This window comes from Camelina sativa, chromosome 8 (assembly GCF_030686135.1).
Source record: "Camelina sativa cultivar CO46 ecotype springtype chromosome 8, ASM3068613v1".
In the NCBI taxonomy this organism is placed as follows: Eukaryota; Viridiplantae; Streptophyta; class Magnoliopsida; order Brassicales; family Brassicaceae; genus Camelina; species Camelina sativa.
The window spans coordinates 5,079,068-5,096,007 of record NC_141887.1 but is presented as its reverse complement, the minus strand read 5'-3'; the positions used below and the strand labels follow the sequence as shown (position 1 = coordinate 5,096,007).

The 16,940-nt window shown below is 38.3% G+C and overlaps 3 protein-coding genes and 2 pseudogenes across 4 annotated transcripts; 2 read left to right on the top strand and 3 right to left on the bottom strand.

Moving 5' to 3' along the window:
- Positions 1–19: 19 nt before the first annotated feature.
- On the bottom strand, positions 20–2,437 carry LOC104706310 (protein sym-1). The gene is made up of 7 exons (XM_087461699.1): positions 1,927–2,437; positions 1,642–1,729; positions 1,258–1,352; positions 1,030–1,102; positions 841–933; positions 635–721; positions 20–299 (listed from the first exon to the last, which is right to left on the bottom strand). The coding sequence occupies exons 1-7, from the start codon at positions 2,271–2,273 to the stop codon at positions 219–221; spliced, it is 864 nt and encodes a 287-aa protein (XP_087317825.1). The 5' UTR covers positions 2,274–2,437; the 3' UTR covers positions 20–218.
- On the bottom strand, positions 2,427–5,530 carry LOC104706311 (putative glutamate carboxypeptidase LAMP1). Of its 2 annotated transcripts, none has more exons than XR_015563864.1 (10): positions 4,477–5,480; positions 4,327–4,394; positions 4,168–4,249; positions 4,008–4,090; positions 3,748–3,900; positions 3,570–3,638; positions 3,407–3,494; positions 3,116–3,288; positions 2,911–3,021; positions 2,427–2,832 (listed from the first exon to the last, which is right to left on the bottom strand). XR_015563864.1 is itself a non-coding variant. In XM_010422489.3 (10 exons), exons 1-10 carry the CDS (start codon positions 5,380–5,382, stop codon positions 2,539–2,541), a joined length of 2,037 nt encoding a protein of 678 aa, XP_010420791.2. In that variant the 5' UTR covers positions 5,383–5,530; the 3' UTR covers positions 2,427–2,538. The 2 variants fall into 2 exon arrangements, 1 of the variants encoding a protein (XP_010420791.2); XM_010422489.3 differs by having other exon boundaries at positions 3,998–4,090; positions 4,477–5,530.
- A 388-nt stretch (positions 5,531–5,918) lies between these two features.
- Positions 5,919–8,744, bottom strand: LOC104706308 (putative pectinesterase 53). Its single transcript, XM_010422484.3, has 5 exons — positions 8,190–8,744; positions 7,245–7,434; positions 6,944–7,150; positions 6,593–6,828; positions 5,919–6,162 (listed from the first exon to the last, which is right to left on the bottom strand). The coding sequence occupies exons 1-5, from the start codon at positions 8,567–8,569 to the stop codon at positions 6,015–6,017; spliced, it is 1,161 nt and encodes a 386-aa protein (XP_010420786.1). The 5' UTR covers positions 8,570–8,744; the 3' UTR covers positions 5,919–6,014.
- Positions 8,745–10,203: 1,459 nt separating this feature from the next.
- Positions 10,204–11,235, top strand: LOC147939692 (uncharacterized; annotated as a pseudogene).
- A 34-nt stretch (positions 11,236–11,269) lies between these two features.
- LOC147939691 (uncharacterized) lies at positions 11,270–15,111 on the top strand (annotated as a pseudogene).
- Positions 15,112–16,940: the final 1,829 nt, after the last annotated feature.

Below are 16,940 nucleotides of genomic sequence, written 5' to 3'. Positions count from 1 at the left end.
TTTTTGAAAGATTCGAAAATAATAAATTTGCTCAGTTAATAAAATTGAAAGATTGATAGAGCTTGTTTCTACACTAATAAAATGCCAATTGCAGGATTCCAAAGGTTTTGTATCGAAGCACTAAACATTTGCTACATCAGCAGACAAGAACATTTTTGCCCCAAAACTCTGCCGATCACAATCCAACAACACCAGTTGGCTCTATGTAAGACACATGCCTATTTTGCAACAACTTCTTTGTGAGCTTTGAATGATAGAATCACATTCCAAGCCAAAGCCACTACGTTTGAAGCGAGCACCTGCAATGATTCATATATAAGACATTGATTTATCCTCAGAGCCAGTGAACAAATGTAACCCAAAATGGTGAAGAATAACATCAGTTGCTAGGAGAATCTTTGTAAGCCTATTAGCTAATGTCATTCTAGTGTCATTTATGCGAAAATATGCTTTTAACAAGTGCTCAATAACATGAAACCACCTAATATAAGTTGTTGCTGGTTATGACGGGTCAAAGATTATACTAAGTAGAGAGAATTAACAGCGTATTATGTGCAATATGTTTGAAGCATAACTATCCTTAACTGTACTGAATTGTTCACAACCTAAGCTGTCACAGAGTTAAGTATCAAACCTGGAAGTTCTGTGGAACAAATCTGAAGTTAAGAAACTGAAATGGTATCCATAGCTGCCAATTTGCTAGCACTGCACCAGTCCACTCCTACGCAATCAGCAATACATGGATTTCATTAGAATACAGATAAAAAGATACGACGTGTCAAACTTAGGTTCCTGCACCATGCTGTGGAAATAAAAAGTTTAATTAGCTTTGAATCTAACCTGCTGTAACTTCGGTATGACATTTGATGGTTTTCCTTCGAGTGTCACAACAGCTGATAAGAAAACTCCAACAAAAATAGGAGCAAAAACAAACTGCCAAAAAAGTTTTTTTTTGGTTTGGTTGTTAACACAGTTGAAGCAAGATGGGAAGAGAATGGTTAAGACAGAAAATAAGAAAAATTTGCCTACCTGATCCAGTAAGAGTCGTATAACTGCGCCTGATAATCCGGAAGCTGTCACCACTTTGCTCAAGTACAAATACCTAAGGAGTTTGAGAGAATTCAGAGAGCAGAGAATTAGCATAAGTAATAATATATCAATGGATGCATAAGTCTCTTCAACTGAACTTCCACTTAGCAGGAAAATAAATAATATAGCTTTTGTGGTGTCATAAGAGTGAAAGGACCACAGAAATACCAGAAATGCAATGCTGGACCGACGAGCCCTAAGCCCAAGACAGTGAACGTGAGTGTCCTCTTCTTGTCCAGCGATGAGGTCTTATCGATTGTAAGCTGCAACCAAATGTAACACGAATAAGCAATGTTGCTTAACCAATAACCACATAGCTAGCACAATATGATAAAGCAAAGCCAAGAAATAGACAACAACATCCAGTTCTCTTGGGTCTATTAGCTTCCATTCCAACTTCATATGCAACAGTAAATTATCTAAACATATATGATTCATTCATTCGAAAAATACATAATGAAGCTAATGAATACTGTTTCTTTTTATCTCGACATATCCTGAAAAATCAGAATCCAAACTTCAAAGATAAGATAACCATTAAGAGAGTTTTACCTGACAGATCAAATCTCCAATGAGAGTCAAAAGTGCTGAGGTCACAGCTTTGGTCAAAACAGGAGAATCTGAGAGAAGAGCCAGGTACCTGAAGCAAGCATCACAGAAATCAAAACCAAAAGGCACACAAATTGTATTTATGTTTAATTCAAAAGCAAGATAAGAGTTTTGTGAATATTGTTAACTAAATCCATGAAAGTTTTGAATTTTGGGTTTCAAGGAAACAGCTTTACACAAAAAAAAAAAAAAGGAGTAGAGAGAGTAGTCGGCAGTAAGAAAAGTTACCATGAGAGGAATGACCACTTCTTCCCGTTTCCGCCGCTACCTTCACTGTCACCTCCACCGCCGGAACCACCACCACCTGAACCACCTAACCCGCCGGAGCCACCTGAACTTCCACCTGAGACTGAAGAGACCCGACCCATATGCCCAAACCCAGTCCCGGAACGTCCAGACCAATAGCTACGACCAGAATTCAGTGAACCAACATTGTTGTACCCAAACGAAAGAGCCCTGCTCGAACCAGCTTCAGTTCGAGTCCTTCTACCAAAATACGAAGTGTGATTACCGGAAAACCCAAGAGAATTGAAGGGGAGTGGTGGTTTCCGGGTTAAAGTGATGGGGTTAAGCATCGTGGTTTCGTCTGGTCTGTACTGAACGGTGAGACTCTCGTATTTTTACAACTCCTGAATCCTCAAATCGTGGTCGAAACTCGGAAAAAACATGAAATTTTAGCTGTTTTGGGCTTAATTAATGGGCTTTTATATGGGCCTTACACAAAGGTAAACACTAAAAACTGAAATTTGGATTTCATATTTGAGTCAGTTTTGGTTGGGAATAACAGAGGAAAACATATTAACTTGTGATAGATAAACACTGCCATCATTGTGCCAGTGCTCATCTCAGTTCACCTTTTAAAACAAGTGATGCTTGTCTTACAGCTCTAGAGACTCTCCATATCTGGTGTTGAACATTTTCCCAAGATGCTTTTGTGTTTAGCTTCTTTGCATTCTCGATTGCATCATCAACTCCAGGGAATGATTTTGAACCGTAGTCATCGTACTTGGATGGTCCGTATACCAAATGCTTGTACCATGGTCTTTCCGACAGTCCATCTCGGTCTGTCATAGCTCTCTCCGCCATCATTAATCTGTCATTTAGCTCTCTCACTTTTAGAGCTCCTTTAATTCCCTGCACATGTCAACAACTCAAAGACTTACTCTCAATAACTACTTGTCACTTTGTCAAACGTAAAACCAGTGCCGTTACCTCTTTCTCTTTATTTATCCCTTGTGCAGACGTAGATAGATCTTCGATAGATTTGATTAACGGAGAAACATCTATGGTATGGCCTAGCTTCTCCAAATCTTCCGCACTTTTCTGTTTATGCATGGTAGATAAACACCATTACAGTAATCTTTTTCCCATTAGTTTCTTCGGTCATATGTAAAAAGATATATCATTTAGCAGTTACCTTGAGTTCTGATGCATAGGTGATATAGTTGAATGGTAAGACTTCCTCGTCTGCTAACCGAAGAGCGACCAAACCAAATACACTAGCCATTGCGACATGTCGCTGAAACATCGGGTCTCCAAATTTTTCCATCCAAGTGAAGTCATCATAGATGGAGTGATACACTGGATAGCCTGTTATTTGTACATGGTTATATTAGCAATGATTAGTCTCTAAATCATGAGTAAAAAAGCTTATTGGCTAAGTGTTTATACAATAGACCATGATGTTTAGCTTGTTTAGGAGATTTACCTCCTCCAAAACGCATGTCAACTGCTGAAACGCCAACATGTTGCACAAATGATGCGTAATCTGATCCTGTGCCCCCTAATCTTCCGATCTTCACATACCAAGTATACAAATCAGTTTCAACCATTAGACAAAACTCTTAATCTAAACTAGTCTTATCACTTGCCACAACAGAGTTTCCTGATCCTATCCACGAATCGTAGATTGTTTGTGTTGCGTTATCTGGATCCTGGACCTGTAGAATAGTTAAACCAAAAAAAAGCTTGATAATGTTTCATTGCAACAGAAACAGTTAACACTTACCATCCACCCAAAATGCTTACAAAACTGCTTTTAAAAAGTACCTCTTGAGCCGCTAGTTTTATCAGTTCATCGAGTTGTGGAGTTGTAGAGGCATGAAACCCGGGGCCAGATACCGCACAGTCTACATTCATGTAGGCCACTGCTCTTGAACTTAGCATCTCTCTGTTTTCTTCTACCCATTCTGTAGACCCAATCTACATAAAAAAAAAACACATCAAAACCCTTAATTTTTTCTGCTTTGAACATTACATAAGTAGACATATAAAAAGTGTAAGTAGAGAGACTAGAGACCAGGGCATACTCCTCAGCATCCCAATTGCACAGAATAATCGTTCGTCTAGGCTTCCACCCTCTTTTCTGCAGCTTATCTAGTCTTTGTGCAATCTACAATAGTTTCAAGATCTCTCTCATTGCAAATGAAACAATCTAAATCTTTCAACATGTACGTAAACTTTACTCGCCTCCAAAAGCACCGCAGTCCCACTGTTCGGATCAACAGCTCCGTAAGTCCAAGCGTCTCGATGGTTTCCAAGAATCACATATCTAATCAATTCATCCATATACAATCAGAAGTTACCTTTAGTCTATTTCCACTCATATATATATATATAAGAATGTACCTATCAGGCTCTTCTTCTCCTTGAACCACTCCAATAACATTCTCAATCTTGGCTATAACAGTTTCCCCCTAAATCCAAGACTCCAAAAACTCAAATCCCTTAACGTTAAGTAACACACATCATCTCATCTAAACACACAAACTCACTCACAGTATAACTCAGGTTCAAGATCCCAGGTCCAGGTCCAACTGGATAAACATCTCCATCAGCAACATCTCCAAAAACAGTCTTCAAAATCACTTCTGCATCAGCTGCAGAAACAGGCAAGGAAGGTATAAGAGGCGCATCACCGCTCAACTCAACAGCCTCATCAGATAATCTCTCACACCCTTCAACACTAGCCCACCCAGGAGTCGTTGGATCACCCAACCCATTATAAACAGTACCAACCTGAACACCACTCGGTGGCATCCTTCTACTCTCCGGAAACCACTCATCTCCGCCGTAATCTCTCTTGTCAGTGTATATCACAACACCTACAGCTCCAGCCTCATACGCGTTCTGTACAATGTCTCCTCTGTAAATCTGACCGTACCTCGCAATCACAACGGCTCCAGAGACATTCACGCCCATCTCTTTCTTGAGTCTCACGAAATCTTCTACTCGTCCGTAGTTTGCATAAACCACTGGTCCTGAGACGTTACCTGACTTAGCGTATCCATGAAAAGTAGGCATCACTTCATCTGCATAAGGACTGTCTCCAACTTGTTCTTGTTCCAACTCTAAAGTGATAGGGTTTGCTGATTCTGTTGGCGTTAGTACCAAAGAGCGATGAAATGGGTAAGTTAAGGATACTTGGTAAGCAACGACGTGTGATTTGAGTGAAGAAGAGGTGAAAACAGAGCGAACATACTCAGCGGCCTCAGCGTTGGCCGCTGTACCGGCTACATGAGGGCGGCGCGTGAGGGTACGGAGGTTTAAAGCAACTGAAGCGTTGTCGGAGAAGGAAGCGGAGAGGAAGAGTTCGTGGTAATGATGTTTTGGTGAAGAAGAGAAGAGGAAGGAGTAAGATAAAGCAGCGATTATGAAGGCGAGAGCTGTTGACTTGGACATCATCAATGTAAGCTTTCTTTCTTCCTTCTTTTTTAGATAATCATCAATGGTGTTTTAGAGTGTGATGGTTTTCTAATAAGGAATTTGATATTTGCAATTATTGATCTTCGGAGGAATCTTTAACTTTTTTAATATCATAATCCTTCACTTTGCTTACATAAATTATTACCACATCATATTGATTTTGGGTCCCATTGGTGACATAACATAAACTGTTTTTTTCTGCGAGAAGAAAATACAAAAAAAAAAGACCACTTCCGCACAAGATCAAGTCATTTTAAAGCACATCCGCCAACCCCAACCTACTACATAAAAGACTTGTATAATTTTTGAAACTCATTTTAGTACATAAAATATCATCGATTGAATATACAACTCTGTTTCAAAATACATTGGACCACACCCGGCCCGTAATTCTTACATGTTTCGGAAAAAAACATATCTAAGTTGGTGTATCGCAAGATGGGACTTGGTCGGCAATGTTTGGCTGTTGCAAATGGGCGTCGAGTCATTGGAATGAGGTGTGCATGTATGTGAAATGTTAAAAAATATATATTTTATTTTATTAAAAGGAAAAAAAAATGTACATTATTAATTAATTAGGTAGAATGGAAAACAAAAAAAAGTGTAAATGGTTAGAGTTTGATCCATTCAGAGCCGTCTATGAAGGTAAGAGATATAAAAGGCTTAGCTTCTTCGTCAGTGAGCTCTCTTGCCCAAGCCACCCTCCCTGCATAGTTTGCTCCTGCTCCCGTGCACTTGTACTGCCCATAGAACACCGTCCTGCACCATATTTTTCATTTACACTCTATAAAAATTATATATATATATATATATATATTATTCACATTGCGTTTTGCACCACTAGAAGAGACGACGCACGCCTACGTTAATGGCTTTAAGTTTCAGTATATCTATATAATGCATGCGCACACACACAAAATATACTATTATCAAAAGCAACGTTTTTGGGTAAAAAGACAAAAATTGAAGTCGGTCTGAGATGTGTAGTGGTGCAGTGGTGGGACATACGACTCTGTAATGGATGAGGCAACGAGATCATGTTTTGTAAAGTTGGACTGAAGTGTGTTGTACAATTATAATAAAGTATGGCATGTTCTCTTAGCTTGTTGAGTCAGAGCTACGCCGACTAACTTTGGTTATAACTTATATGTAATTTAAATGAGACCAGAGAAGAGTAAAGTAAACGTACATCTCACGGGAAGGGTCGCCCCAATTGTACCAGCCTCTAGGGAGGATGATGTTTTCCATATAGGTGTAAGCAAAGACGACTCTTGAGAAGGGACCCCATGCCCTCCCAAGGTATAATACACCTGTCCCTGTCACCTTACACTTCACGAACGAGAATCCGGTGTCCTCTAGCACACTGCTCCTCCCCTGTGCCGTCACTGCTCCTAGCTTATCCGCTATCGCATGCACGTGACACCCCTAAATACCACTTTTATTAGAGCAAGGACCAATCTAAAAATGCTACACCACTGAAAGAAAGTGTTCTATAAGACGTGTTAGGAGAATAGAGAGACCACTAAGTAAGAATGCTTACCTCATAGAGAGAAAGGGCATTGCCAAAAATAAAGTCAACAGATCCCTCGATGTAACAGTCTTTGTAATAATGTCTTCCCAAATGATCATAGAGAGTGTCTTGAGCACCAAGCATTTTACACCCGAAGAAAGCTGCATTGTCTGCCGACACCCTCAATGCCACTGCCTGTTTTCCAATTGCGCCCGGCAAGGGGACCGGGGTCGTGTTCTATATACATATAAAAGCGCGGCTACGATGAGTTCACAATTTTTTTTTCTGATATCATACAACTATGAGTATAAGGTAATAAGTAATAACTTACTTTGAAAGTGACGTTCTTGGCGACAAAGAAAGGAGAATTGACGGCAAAAGAGGCAGAGTTGAAGGTCCCCATGGGGTTGCCTTTTGAGTCAGGTGTTTGTGCTGTATCTCCCCATTCCACTATTGTCTTCTCTGCTCCTTCCCCTTCTATTGTTATGAATGCCTTCATTGGAGGTATGTTCACCTTCTCTCTACACATATATTGTCCCCCCAAATTTTCATTATTATTTCGCTCAAATTGTTATATTTAATTTCTAAGAATAGCTATAGTACGAAATAGCAAGCTAGCATAACAATCTAAAATTATGGGCGATGAGCGTGGAACATATGTGGACCATCCATGCGCTTTATAACAGACAAAGACCCAAAATGTCACTATTAAAGTCAATTTCCTAGAGATTATGTTTGATAATACATCCAGCTTACAAAATTCCGAGTTCACGTGATCATATAGTGTTGATTTCGAGGGAGAGATCATTGATATGATTGCTATACATTTCTTTATTGATACGTGTCTCTTTTCAATTTCATAGACACTTTTGGCTCATGCATATGCAGGAAAGGACGATAAGAAAATATATGGAATCCCTATACTACTTAAATTAGAGTGATAACAAATTGCAAAACTGCAAAACGTATATAGACAAAACTCAAGAATCTAAGGTTCAGGCTGTTGGAATTAAATACCGAATATTGTATCAATCTACAGCTGTGGTACCAATTTTGATTTGATCAACTGCGAATTGTACCAAACACTATTTATTAATTAATTTATATAATAACCCTGCAAGATCGACCGAATTAATGTTCTGTCTCCTATACCTCATTATTCAAATATATATTTTGATTAAAATGTTATTACTCTAAAACTCATACTAATCACTTGTTATATATTAATAATTATGTTAAAACGAGATAGTGGAAGAAATTAAAGACTTGTGCTTACTTGTAAACTCCGGCATGAACTTTGATGACGACACGAACAAGGTTAATGAGAGGGAGAGAATCAATCGCGTCTTGGATTTTAGTGAAGTCACCTTTATTGGATTTCTTATGGACAGTAAGTGTATAAGAAGGGAAGAGTTTGTTCTTGGCGGCTTTGAACACTGAGTGTTTAAGGCTCCCAACAAATCTCACCCATTTCATGAACTCATCTTCCGGGTTTTGTGTCCGATCATTCGTCGTGTTCACATTCTTCTGGTTTCTTGGTCGTAACCGTAGACCTTTGGTGTGGCATTGTGTTTGCGTTGAACAAAGAAGGATAACGAGAAGGAGGAGAAGGAGAAGAAATAAATTGGGAGCTTTGGTTGAATTGAATTTGAGCATCTATACGACAATTAGAATCAATTACACAAATATAAGGCGGTTTTTTTTTTTTTGGATTTTGTTTTTTGTGTTTCGCCAAAGATACAAAGTACGACCAAAATAATATATGGCTATGTGATTTCTCAATATGTATGTGCATTTATATATATGTGTGTGGATGTTGTTAGAGGTGGTCGAGTGTTTGGTACTTTGGTAAGGGAATTAGGTGAAAAGAGACAGAAGGGTTGAGGTCACGGGGCTGTTCCACTCACATCCACGTAGAATGAAAAACCTAGCTAAATGCCAAATATAAAGACAAGGAGACTCTATTATTTAGTTTTAAAAACCAACTCACAAGAAAAAAAGAACCCGACCTACATTGATGTTTCTTGTTTATTACACTGAACTACAAAAGCTAATCACGAGTTATACCATATGTGAATTCAATTTTCTTGTAAAAATGCAGACTTAAACAAACAGGATATATTTGTTGAACATGAGCGAAAAATAAGTCAATTTTTTTTCCGTATATCTTAGACAAAATGAGAGAATTATTTTGTTTAAGATTTTAAAGTTTTTTCCTGAATGGAAAGAGAAGAATGTCAAGTTTGTAGTGCCAATCCAAAGTGAACAAGTTTTAAACTAAACATGATCAGTTTGAAAAAGGAGAAAAAAATTGCATTTATTGAAGGGTATTTATAGGTTACGACTTATGACCAAACCTCATAGAGAAGTTAATCTCTTGTTCTTTGCGTTTATAAAGTGTCACTAAACTTATTACATGCAAGTTCTTTCAAATAAGATAACTAGTTTGATTTTAGATGTGCACAAATTATTTGTTCAACACATACACAACCCAGTTTACTTATTATACACGACAAGTGTTATACCCACGAAATAGTTTTATACTATTCATGAGTATATCACTATATTCGTACACGTCTATATATGTCGTGCAAAACACCAAATTACGTTAGAAAAATAATATTTCATATTTAGATAGAATTTTAACACCACTGCATTATTGGATTATTTACTCAAAAATTTTACAATGTATCACATATTAGTTTATTCTGTTTTTGGGCAGATTACGGTATATATCACTACTGATTCACTGTGGATAACATTTTTTTTCAGTTGTTAGCACTGTTGGGTACCAAAGTCGCATGCTGCCACCATTGAGAACCATTAATGAAATGTGGAAGTAAAGATAAAGTATTGCAAGAGTGAATTGGTGAATGGCGATGAGTGATGAATGATGAGAGTCCACTGAGCGGTGCACATTTAAAAACTTTGGATGTGAATAGTTTTGTGCACAACTAATTAAGGTGGCTTCTTTATTCTATTAATTGATGTTGTCTTTCAGTGCCCGTGACTCTCTCTTATACTACTATCCTTCTTTCCTTGTTCGTTTGTGGTAGGGACAAAATACTCTTCTCGTGAAGTGTTGTTTCCATTCCATCAATGTTTTTTTTTTAATCTGATTTCAAAAAAATACATATATTCCTTGCGAATATAAATAAATATATAAACTCAATACACAATTGTCTTTTTACAGAAATAAATAATCAGGAAAATTTTTTTCTCTCTCTTCGTGATTTTTTGACTTTTCGCGAATCTTTTTCACCGCTTCACATTAATCGGTGATCCAGCCTTCTACCGCCGGTGGATATCTCAGTTTAGCTAAGGCTAACCTTCTCCTATCATGGCAGATCAAGATATTTGGATTAATCTTCAAAACTTAAATCTGGGTTCGGATCGCACTCCACTTCAATTATCGGGTGAAGCTCGTAGGAAACGGGAAGAGGAGCATGCTCTCAGTCTCGTGGTTAAAGGTATCCATCCTTCACAAAACCCAGCTGGAATAAAATTCATGATGCCGAAGATCTGGAGATTGGATGGCAGAGTAAACAGTAGAATTAATGAAAATGGAACAGTCCAGTTTTTCTTCAAGCAAGCCCACCACCTTAATACTGTTTATGAAGGAGGTCCCTAGACCTACAAGGATTGGCTGGTAATAGTTGATAAGTGATCTAGGAGACATTACCCCGATTAGCTTCGTATTCTTAAATTTTGGGTAAAAAGTCACAATATCCGGGATGACTCTAGGAATCACCGTGCGATCACTGAAATTGGGGAGATATTAGGATCTGTAGAGGAAGTTGTTATCCAAGAGCCTAATATAAATCAAGCTGGGGAGGTTATGGTGAGGGTTAAAGTTGATGCCACCAGTAGACTCATATTTGCTCGCTTCTTCTGTTTTGAGGACCAGAGTGAGCCTACCCTTGTCAGATTTACTTTTGAAAAGCTTAGAAAGTTCTGCACTACGTGTGGTAGTCTCTCCCATCTAGCTGCAACATGCTTGGTTCATGATCAACAGATTGAAAATAGCCCCATCCCAGAACCTGCTGATGATACAATGGGAGAAGCAGCTAGTTCCAATCCAAATAATGAAAACTTAGAACAACATCTTCAGATGGATCAAGAAAGAGATCTTATGGATCTTATAATCCCAGAAGCTGCTCAACTACATCCATGCCAACCTCTGACGATCAACGACACAATCTCAACCTCTGTTGATGTACTCGAGCGAGGGACGAAGCGTAAATTTCATCAGACAAGTGAGGATGAGGAAGCATCGACTTCTAAAAGGAAACCAATCGAACAAACTGTGAACAAAGCTTTAGGGGAGGTGGAAACCCCGAAGCCACCATCCCCAAGATGAAGATACTGCACTGGAATTGTCAAGGGCTGAGAAACCCCTTGACAATTCCTTATCTCAAGGATATCAACCGTAAATATAGATTTGATATCCTATTCCTCATAGAAACTAAGAATAATGATGCGTTTGTACAGAAGCTAGGTGAAGAACTCTTTTTCTCTCAGCACTTTTTGATCCCTCCCAATGGGCTTAGTGGAGGGTTAGCAATATTTTGGCGGAATACGGTAAAGTGTGATTTTCTCTCAACCCCAACACTTTACCACACTGATATGTCTATTACCGAAGGGCCATCGACTTTTTGTTTAACCTACGTTTATGGTAATCCGGAGAGAAACCACGGCAGTCGCTTTGGCAAACTCTAGAGAATCTGGCAGTGGAAGGGTTTTACCAGAATAGATCAAGAGTAGTTTTGAGAGATTTCAATGAGTTTGAAAACAATTCAAAAAAGCTTGGGGGTCCTCCTAAACCAGAATGGCAATTTATCAACTTTAGGAGGTTGTTGAGTGCTTTAGGTCTTCATGAGGTTAAAACATATGGTGGGCCATATACTTGGATAGGCAACAGAAGCACCGATACCATTAAGTGCAAATTGGATAGAGTACTGGCAACTGCAGATTGGAGAGAGCAATTCCCAAAAGCCATTGCACAACTGCTTGACTGGGTGGGCTCTGATCACAAGCCACTACTGCTCCAACCAGACGACAACCAATGGAGGGGAATCAAGCTATTTAGGTATGATAACCAGTGGCGATCAAATGAAGAGTTTCAAAGGCTTATTCAGCACACATGGAATCAAGAATGTCAGCAGTTACCACCATATCAGTTCAGAGAAGCGCTGTTGAGATGCAGGAATAGTCTGTCTCGCTGGAAGTCGAACCAAAACCTTAACTCAAGGAAAAACATCCAGCAACTGCGTCTGGATCTCCAAACAGCGTATGCTTCCCACCATGTTGATTTTCACTATGTTACTGATTTAAAGCTTAAACTGCAACAAGAATACAGGAAGGAAGAGGAGTACTGGTGTTCCAAAAGCAGAATACAATGGATGAATGCGGGAGACAAAAACACGAAATTTTTCCATGCAAAAACCAAGCAGAGAAGAAGTTACAATCGAATTACCTCTATTCAAGATGCAAATGGGAATGTACATCAAACAGATGAACATGTTCAGGAGGTAATAAACTCATATTTCTCTGACCTCTATTCATCTTCAGGCAGCGAACACCTTGATGCCATCCTCCAGCATTTGCAACCAAGAGTCACACAGGAGATGAACCAAGCACTTACTGCCTCAGTAACTGAGAAAGAAATCTATGATGCTCTTTTTAGCATGAATGTTGACAAGGCACCAGGTCCTGATGGTCTAAGCGCGGGCTTTTACAAATATCACTGGAGTGATATTAAACCAGGTGTGATTAAGTTTGTTAATCATTTTTTTGATACTGGTTATCTAGACCCGCAACTAAACCATACATACATCTGCCTTATTCCCAAAATTGCTTCACCCACCCAAGTAAAAGATTTCAGACCGATTAGCTTATGCAATATAGCATATAAACTAATCTCTAAAATTTTGGCAGAAAGACTTAAACCCTGGTTGCACTCTCTGATACCTGAATTTCAATCTGCATTTATCCCTGACAGATTAATTACAGATAATATTATTGTTACTCATGAGCTTCTCCATTCACTGCGTAGAAAAAAAATCAAGACTCCCTTCATGGCTTTAAAGTTAGATATAGCCAAAGCATTTGATAAGGTTGAATGGAATTATATTGAGGCTATTCTAAAAAGGTTAGGTTTTGCAGACAAGTGGTGCCAATGGATCATGAAGTGCATCACAACAGTCTCATATTCAGTGCTACTTAATGGTTCCCCCTCTAAACAGCTCATACCGCAAAGAGGTCTTCGACAAGGTGACCCTCTCTCAGCTTATCTCTACTTGCTTTGTACAGAAGGACTATCAGCTTTAATTACACAAGCAGTCAAAGTGAATCACATTCATGGTTTCAAAGCAAGTAGGAATGGCCCTGTTATATCCCATATGTTCTTTGCTGATGATTCCCTTCTTTTCTGTAAAGCTGATGAAGAAGAATGCCAAAGAGTTATCAATCTACTAAAGATTTACGCAGCAGCATCAGGCCAACATGTCAACTTCCAAAAGTCAGCTATTCAATTTAGTAAGACTGTTCACCCAGACATCCAACAGAGTATTATGAATTCTCTAGGGATCAATAAAAATGGTGGGTTTGGGAAATATCTGGGTTTACCAGAAGCGATAGGACGAAATAAAGCAAATGTTTTTGCTTATATATCACAGAAAGTGCAAAATAAGTTGAATAGCTGGTATTCTAATCTCTTATCTCCCGGAGGGAAGGAAGTTTTGATTAAAGCGGTTGCTACTGCTCTTCCTACTTATGCAATGTCCTGTTTTTTGCTACCTCAGAAAATCATAAATCATCTTACAGGACAAATCAGGAAGTTTTGGTGGTCTGGAGCTAAAGAAAAAAACAAGATACCTTGGATTTTTTGGGCCAAGATGACCAAACTGAAGCAATATGGAGGAATGGGATTCAAAGATCTTCATCAATTCAACATTGCCTTATTAGCAAAACAGGCATGGAGAATTCTCAAAGAGCCTCAATCCCTTCTTGCAAGAGTCCTCCAAGCTAAATACTTCTCACAATCGGTGTTGACGGATGCAAAGTTGGGACATCGACCTAGTCATGCCTGGAGGAGCATATACCAAAGTATACAACTAGTTAAACAAGGCCTCAAATGGAGAATAGGAGATGGTAATACTGTAAGAATATTGCAAGATCCGTGGATTGATAACCCTCCTCGACCAGTTAGGAGAGCGAATTCGAATCAGACAAATCCCAACTCGTTTAAGGTGGTGGATCTTCTTACACCAAGTACAAACCAGTGGAGTGAGGAGAAACTTCGTGAATTAGTGCATCCACAAGATATTAGTCACATCCGGAGAATCAGACCACGTTTACTCAAGGTACCTGACATGCCTATATAGACATTTACAAAAAATGGTCAGTATTCAGTAAAATCATGCTACCATCAACTCACCAAAGTGGATGAAGAGTCTATCCTAACCGCAAGTACACTTTGGAAATCAGCACCAAAAATCAAGCACTTCTGGTGGAGAGTCCTTCATAATGCTCTTCCGGTTGCTGAGACATTGGTATTAAGGAATATCAATATTCCACGAGAATGTCACTTTTGTGGAGAAGCACAAGAGACCATCATTCACCACCTTTTCCACTGCAGAATATCAAGAGAAGTTTGGGAGCTTTCTCCTGTGCCTATTAATGTAGGTCAGTTAGACTCTCACAATTCTCATGCTAAAATATTTCAGCTTCTCATTTCAAGGAAAAATGTAGCCTCTCCAAAGGAGTACATTTGCCCGTTCATTGGTTGGCGGATTTGGAAAGCCCGCAATGACCTTATTTACAATAGCAAAAGATGGTCCATTCCTGATATCATACGCAAAGCTCTCACGAATTTTAGTTTATGGAAGGAGGCGAACAATGGATCGTTGACTCACGACAATAAGCATGAACAGCAGGAGAAGACTAATATGGTCACCAATAGAGCTGCTTTGAACCAAACTAACATATTCTATTGTTATACAGATGGATCATGGTTAAATAATCAAAGCAGAGCTGGGATAGGATGGGAACTATATAATGCCCAGGGCAAATGTATTCTCAAAGGATCCTCATCAATTGAGCCCCCCAATACAGCTCTTGAAGCAGAAGCCATTGCGATCAAAGAAGCGCTCATCCATGTCAAACGTTTGGACTACAAACCAATAGTATTTTGTTGAGATTCGAAGACCATTTATACATACCTTCAGAAAGCTAAAGAGCAAGGCAAGCCACCATATGAGTTTGCAGAAATTCAAGGCCATCTGGATGACATACTTGAATTGTCCACCAGTCTTCATCATTTCACTTTTATCAGTAGGACATCAAATGTATCTGCTGATGCATTAGCAAAAAAAGCTAGAATAGTAAACTCTCCTATGATTATCTCTTGATTTTGTTAATCTTGTAAAACTATGTACCTCTTTATTTAAATGGTAAGAAACGTTGGCCGACAAAAAAAAAACAATCATGAAAGTGAAAAGTTCAGTGTGATAGTGCTAGGAAGATTTTTTTTAAGTGATCAAGATTTAAGTGCACTCAATGCAATTTTCCGTTATTGAAACAGAAAAAAAAAAAAAAAAACAAACCACCAAAGTAAATGGCAAATCCAAAAAGGATGAGTTGGCTTGTTGGACACAAGTTTTAGAATAGAATCTTAGACCATCCACATTGGTAAACCTTTTAATGGTGTCTTAAACACAATGTAAAAAAGAAAAAATAATATAATTGTTGTAAAATGTGTGTGTATCCATCACAACATGTGTCTCTCTTTGTGCCATAACACTTAGAACACTTGTTCACCACTTGTTCTCAACCTCTCTTTGTCTCCTCCCTCTATAAATAAAAATTATGTACAAGAGAAGAAGATAGATGAGAAGTCATTTTATCTTTCTAGTTTCTCTCTAGTTCTTTCTCTAGCTTCTCTCTAAATCCACACTTATTCTCTAGATCTTTTCTCCTTTGATTCTTGTTGCCTCCAAACTTATAATATAGTTCACAACACGTTATCAGCACGAACGACTCTCGATCCGTTACAAGGTTGAGCATAAGCGATTTGTGATCTATCATCAATTTGAGGTAAGATTTAAGTTTTATTAAAGTTATTTGAATTTAATTACTTTACATGCATATTACTATATGTATTATATATAGAGTAAAAGACTATATATATATATATTTCTTGATCATAATGGTAGGCTCTGCCTCTTTGATCATTTAGATCTACATTCTTGATCTAATGGTAGGCTCTGCCTCCTTGATCATATGTTCAGATCTATATATTTTAATTTTAGATCTACATTCTTGATCTAATGGTAGGCTCTGCCTCATTGATCATATATTCAGATCTATATATTTTAAATCATATGGAAGGCTATGCCTCCTAAAATGATTGTTTTTAATTTATGAATATACTATATAGCTTATAACTTTTTTATATAGTTTATATTTATTGCTAAAACAAGATTTTACAAAAGTGTTTCATAAAATTTTGTTTTTAACAAATTGTTTTATTATTTATATAGTAATCATGTCAAACTTGGCAAAGCATGAATTCACCTCCCTTGATGTCTCCGGGAAAAATTATATGACATGGGCATTAGATGCAAAATTTTATCTGAAAGGGAATGGGCTTCTCAAAACCCTCGAACCGTCAAAAAAAGGGTTAGAAGAGGAAAAAGCAAGAGTTATGATGTTTTTGCGTCACCATCTCCACAATGGTTTAAAAAATGAAACATCACGAGAGAAAATCCTGCAGATCTCTGGATCGCTCTCAAGGATAGGTTTGATCACCAAAGTATGTGATCTTACCAAAATCCAAACATGAATGGCTAAACCTGAGGCTTTAGGATTACAAAAGTGTAAGTGAGTACAATTCCGCTTTGTTCGGAATCAGTTCAAGGATGGCTCTCTGCGGAGAAGAAGTTTCCGATTATGATATGATCGAGAAAACATTCCAAACTTTTCATCCTTTAAATGTACTCCTGCAGCAACAATATCGAGAAAGAGG

Coding starts and splice junctions, on each gene's coding strand:
- LOC104706311 (XM_010422489.3), bottom strand. CDS start 5,382: ATGATGTCCAAGTCAACAGCTCTCGCCTTCATAATCGCTGCTTTATCT. Junction 4,395..4,476: donor TCTTGAACCTGAGTTATACT/GTGAGTGAGTTT, acceptor TCTTGGATTTAG/GGGGAAACTGTTATAGCCAA. Junction 4,091..4,167: donor GGACTGCGGTGCTTTTGGAG/GCGAGTAAAGTT, acceptor AAACTATTGTAG/ATTGCACAAAGACTAGATAA.
- LOC104706310 (XM_087461699.1), bottom strand. CDS start 2,273: ATGCTTAACCCCATCACTTTAACCCGGAAACCACCACTCCCCTTCAAT. Junction 1,353..1,641: donor TTGGAGATTTGATCTGTCAG/GTAAAACTCTCT, acceptor ATTTGGTTGCAG/CTTACAATCGATAAGACCTC. Junction 1,103..1,257: donor GGTCCAGCATTGCATTTCTG/GTATTTCTGTGG, acceptor CAAACTCCTTAG/GTATTTGTACTTGAGCAAAG.
- LOC104706308 (XM_010422484.3), bottom strand. CDS start 8,569: ATGCTCAAATTCAATTCAACCAAAGCTCCCAATTTATTTCTTCTCCTT. Junction 7,151..7,244: donor CCAAGAACGTCACTTTCAAA/GTAAGTTATTAC, acceptor ATATGTATATAG/AACACGACCCCGGTCCCCTT. Junction 6,163..6,592: donor GGCGACCCTTCCCGTGAGAT/GTACGTTTACTT, acceptor AATATGGTGCAG/GACGGTGTTCTATGGGCAGT.